Source organism: Cucumis melo, chromosome 3 (genome assembly GCF_025177605.1).
Source record: "Cucumis melo cultivar AY chromosome 3, USDA_Cmelo_AY_1.0, whole genome shotgun sequence".
NCBI classification, from domain to species: Eukaryota; Viridiplantae; Streptophyta; class Magnoliopsida; order Cucurbitales; family Cucurbitaceae; genus Cucumis; species Cucumis melo.
In genome coordinates this window covers 17991532-17996030 of record NC_066859.1, presented here as the reverse complement: position 1 = coordinate 17996030, position 4499 = coordinate 17991532, and the positions used below count along the sequence as shown (strand labels likewise).

Below are 4499 nucleotides of genomic sequence, written 5' to 3'. Positions count from 1 at the left end.
TCTTCATTTAAAATCCATCAAATCCCTTTTTAAACTTCAATATTCTCTCTCTCCAATCACATCACTTTATCTTTCCAAAATAATAAACCAATCTCTAATAGTACTTAATATAATTATTCCATCATTCCCTTAATATTAATTATATATATCTATATATAATTTCCCCTAAATCCACCAAAATTAAAACAACCAATAACATTAACTTAAAACAAACAACTTCAATCATAAATTCCAAATTTGAAATAATTAGTTAGATATTCTTTCTAAAATATCTAATTAATTCTAATTCCTACGAAATCAATAATTTCAACAATTAAATCAAATAACACCCAAAATAATTTCAATATTAGTCAAAATTAAATTTAAGATAATTAAGATTTAAAATTACCTTGATTTGAGGCGTTACAAAAACAATAATAGCCCTCGCCCCCTTCTCAAATTTTCAACCCCAATCCCTCAAGTTTTCAATTCAAACCTCCCAGCCCTTTCAAAATTTCAATTGAATCATCTTTAAAATTTCATCCTCACGCCCCTTTAATTTTCAACCCACCCCTACAAAATATCCAATTAAACCCTACTCCCCATCTTGAAATTCATCTCACACATTCAAATATTCAATTCCCCTACTCAATTTCTCAAATAACCCCCCCTTAAAATTTCAACCCACATTCAAAATTTCAACTTCAAAAGTCAAAATCTATTCCTAAATGATATCTTAAAACTAATTCACAATTAAAATCCTATAACTAATTTCAAAAAAAAAACAAAAAACTAAACTATTTAAACTAACCTAACCTAAACTAAACTATTTAAACTATATAGGATTTTAAACGGAACTCAAATAGGGATGAGTGACAGCTAACGGCGAGAGTGGCATGACAGTAGGGTCACGATTGTGGCATAAATGATAGTGACGACATGATCTCTCTTTTTCTTTTTTTATTTCGTCTATCTCTTTTTCTCCTTGTTTTTCGTTTCGGTTCTGTGTTTTATAGAACTGAAACATCTTTTTTATAGGGGAACTCTCGATGCAGCATGAAAATGTCGGGAGATTTCTTTGTTCTTGACACCATTAGTGATTTATCTTGAATAGATAAAACCATTTTCGACGAATAACTAATGACATTGATAATAGGTAAAACCATTCTCAACAGCATGCATGGGGCGTTGGGAATCTTGATCTAACATAATTAATGTTTAAATATTTTCCGACGGTCCACGCACGACATTAGGAGTGGTTTTACCTATTCTCGATGCATGACGAGTACCATCGGGAATAAGGGTCTCCATTCTCGATGCCGTCCATGGACATCTGAAGCATATTTAATTTAATTTTAAACTATTTCTAACGCCCTAGTCCCAAACGTTGGGAATGACGTTTTGTTTCCCAACATCCCATGCATGGTGGCAGGAAAATGTAATAATAAAATAATGTGTTCGACTATTTCTGACTTATGCAAAACTACGTTGGGGAAAGGTGTTTGTCTTGATATTCTTTCTTCTGATGTTTTTTTGTACGTCTGGAAGCCCCCGATTTCTTGTAGTGGATCGTGAGTTAGTTAAGTCTACTAACAAAATTATATAAAAGATTAGAGCACGTATGCAGGCAGCATAGAGAAGACATAAAAGTTATGCTGATGTAAAACGGAGAGATCTTGAGATTGATGTGGGGGAGATAAAGTGTTCTTGAAAATGACACCTATGAAGGGTGTTCTACGATTTGAAGAAAAGGAAAAGTCGAGTCCTCGTTTTGTTGGACCATTTAAGATTTTAAAACGAATTGACCCTGTAGCGTATTGTTTGGTGTTGCCACCATCACTTTCTGTTATTCATGTTGCTTTCCATATTTCGATGTTGAGAAAGTACGTGGCAGATCCATCTCATGTAGTGGATTACGAACCATTGAAAATTGATGAGAATTTGAGCTTTGAAGAACTACTAGTTGAGATTCTGGCTAGAGAGGTAAAGATGCTTCATAACAGAGGGATTGCATTAGTAAAAGTTTTGTGGCAAAATCATCAAGTTGAAGAGGCTACGTGGGAGAGGGAAGATGACATGAGAGCTCGTTATCCAGAGTTGTTCGAGGATTAGAACTTTCGAGGACGAAAGTTCCTTAAGGAGGAAAGAACGTAACGCCCAGAATTTGAGGTATTTTTCTCAACCTAATTGTCATATTTTATTAGGATTTTAAAAATTTATGGCTGTTATTTTATTGGAGTTTGGTGAGAAAGAGAAAAGTTGGTTTTATAAAAGAGAAGAAAAAGAAAATAGAAGAAAAGGAAAAATAATATAGTAATATAATAATATATTATTATTATTATATTTAAAAAAAGGCTTTGAATCGTGTCCCTCATCTCCTCTCTCCATTCTTCTTCATGTTTCAACAACCGGCTATCCTTACGCAATTTTCTTTTCTCCCTTTCCGATCAACTCCACTGTTACCTATCACCTGAGCAGAACGAATAGCTCCCCGTCGCTGTTGCGTCTTCGATAGCCAAGTCGAAGAGTTTTGGCTTCGTCCGTGGCATTTCTTGTTTTACTCCTGCGATTTCGTCGCCATCGCTCTATCTCCGGCCATCGCGTCGTGGGTTTCGTTTCAGTCGTGATGCGAGTCGGTCCTCTCCACTCCAAGCCACACCCAAATTTGAGTCACTGCCTCAGCCTTGCTGTGAATCGTTGTGAGTTTTTGTCAGTTTTGATGTGGGTTTAGATGGGTGTATACCTATTAAAGTTTGCTTAAGGGTGTCAAAGTTAATTAGTTTTGGAACTTATTTAGAGTTTTCTTAAAGGGACTAATTGAAGACTTTTTACCATAGATTGTGAACATTGCCATCAAGGAACGACTTGGTTTCAAATTTAAATTGACAAGCTAAATTAAAAAATTTAGGTGATCATCGTCGATAATTTTATTAGGTAAAATTATTAACTTCTTATTCTTTATATGTTTAGGATCGATTCATTTGGAAAATTTATTTTTGAACCAAGGCACTTTAGCCATTCTCAAGGTAAAGGATTTCTACTATACCGGACCCAAATTAAATAGAGATGTATCGTATGAGATGATTTGGCTTGTTATGTGTACTAAGAACTTTCATATCTTGATTGTCTTAACTTATTATGCATAAGTTTTTTGCTGTATTGATGACTTGCTACGCTGATGGTTGGATATGTTCTAGTATAATTAAATTGTTTATGTTTTCAATTGAAATATTATGGATAGGCTGGAATGTATTTTTGAGTTGACTGTACTTGACTGTCTAGATTGGAATTAGATTTGACTGCATTGAATTGTTTAGATTGGATTAAGATTATTTGGACTGAGGAAAACTGTTAACTTTAGCTATTGGGTAGTGTACCTTATTGACATGGTGTCCTACGGGATCCCTAGACTGATATGTGCATCATTCGGGATCACTAGACTTATATGTGCATCCTTCGGGATCACTAGACTGATATGTGCATCATTCGAGATCACTAGACTGATCATGTACATCTTACGGGATCACTAGACTGTTATGATGCAGGGTACCTCATAATAGAAAGTTAACAGATTTTACCCCTAACAGGACCAATAGTTGGTCTCTTATTGGGTATACTTTTATACTCACCCTTTTATGTTTAATTTTTTTCTAGGCAAAGGTAATACAAGAGGTAGATCGATAAGGGACAAGGACTCGTGAATGTCATATAGGAATATTTTGAAAATGCTTTCGCTTACAGTTTTAATGTTTTACTATTTCTATTAAGTTTTAATGATTGAAATGAGTTTAATCACTAGACTGATCATGTACATCCTACGGGATCACTAGACTGTTATGATGCAGGGTACCTCATAATAGAAAGTTAACAGATTTTACCCCTAACAGGACCAGTAGTTGGTCTCTTATTGGGTATACTTTTATACTCACCCTTTTATGTTTAATTTTTTTCTAGGCAAAGGTAATACAAGAGGTAGACCGGTAAGGGACAAGAAGGACTCGTGAATGTCATATAGGAATATTTTGAAAATGCTTTCGCTTACAGTTTTAATGTTTTACTATTTCTATTAAGTTTTAATGATTGAAATGAGTTTCATGTTTAGAACAACTCTTTATTTTTTGGTAACTTGAAATACAATACTTTTGATTTTTTTTTAATTTTTTTGTTTGAAATAAGGTCATAATAAACTTTCTTTGATGTTTATTTATTTTAAAACAAATTTTACGATCTGTTGTGTTTAAACGAAGAGTCTTTGTGTTAAAGTAATGACCACAACTTAGTTTAAAAGTTAAATCATTACAAGTTAAAGTTTACACCATGAACTAAATTTATAAAGAATAATGTATGTTTGGTGATCTTTTATATGCTTTCTTTTCTCTGCTTATTGAAAATGGTAGACAATATGGGGTTGCCATCCACCAGATATTTATTTAATTAGTTTTTGAATTTTGAAGTGATTTTATTAATGATTTTCTTCCGTGCATATCATAAAATATGTGCTTTTTCTCAGACAATCGTGA

The 4499-nt window shown here is 33.4% G+C and overlaps 1 protein-coding gene across 1 annotated transcript; it reads left to right on the top strand.

Moving 5' to 3' along the window:
• Nucleotides 1-1692: 1692 nt before the first annotated feature.
• Nucleotides 1693-2091, top strand: LOC127148680 (uncharacterized). Its single transcript, XM_051082876.1, has one exon. It carries the CDS (start codon nt 1693-1695, stop codon nt 2089-2091), a length of 399 nt encoding a protein of 132 aa, XP_050938833.1.
• Nucleotides 2092-4499: the final 2408 nt, after the last annotated feature.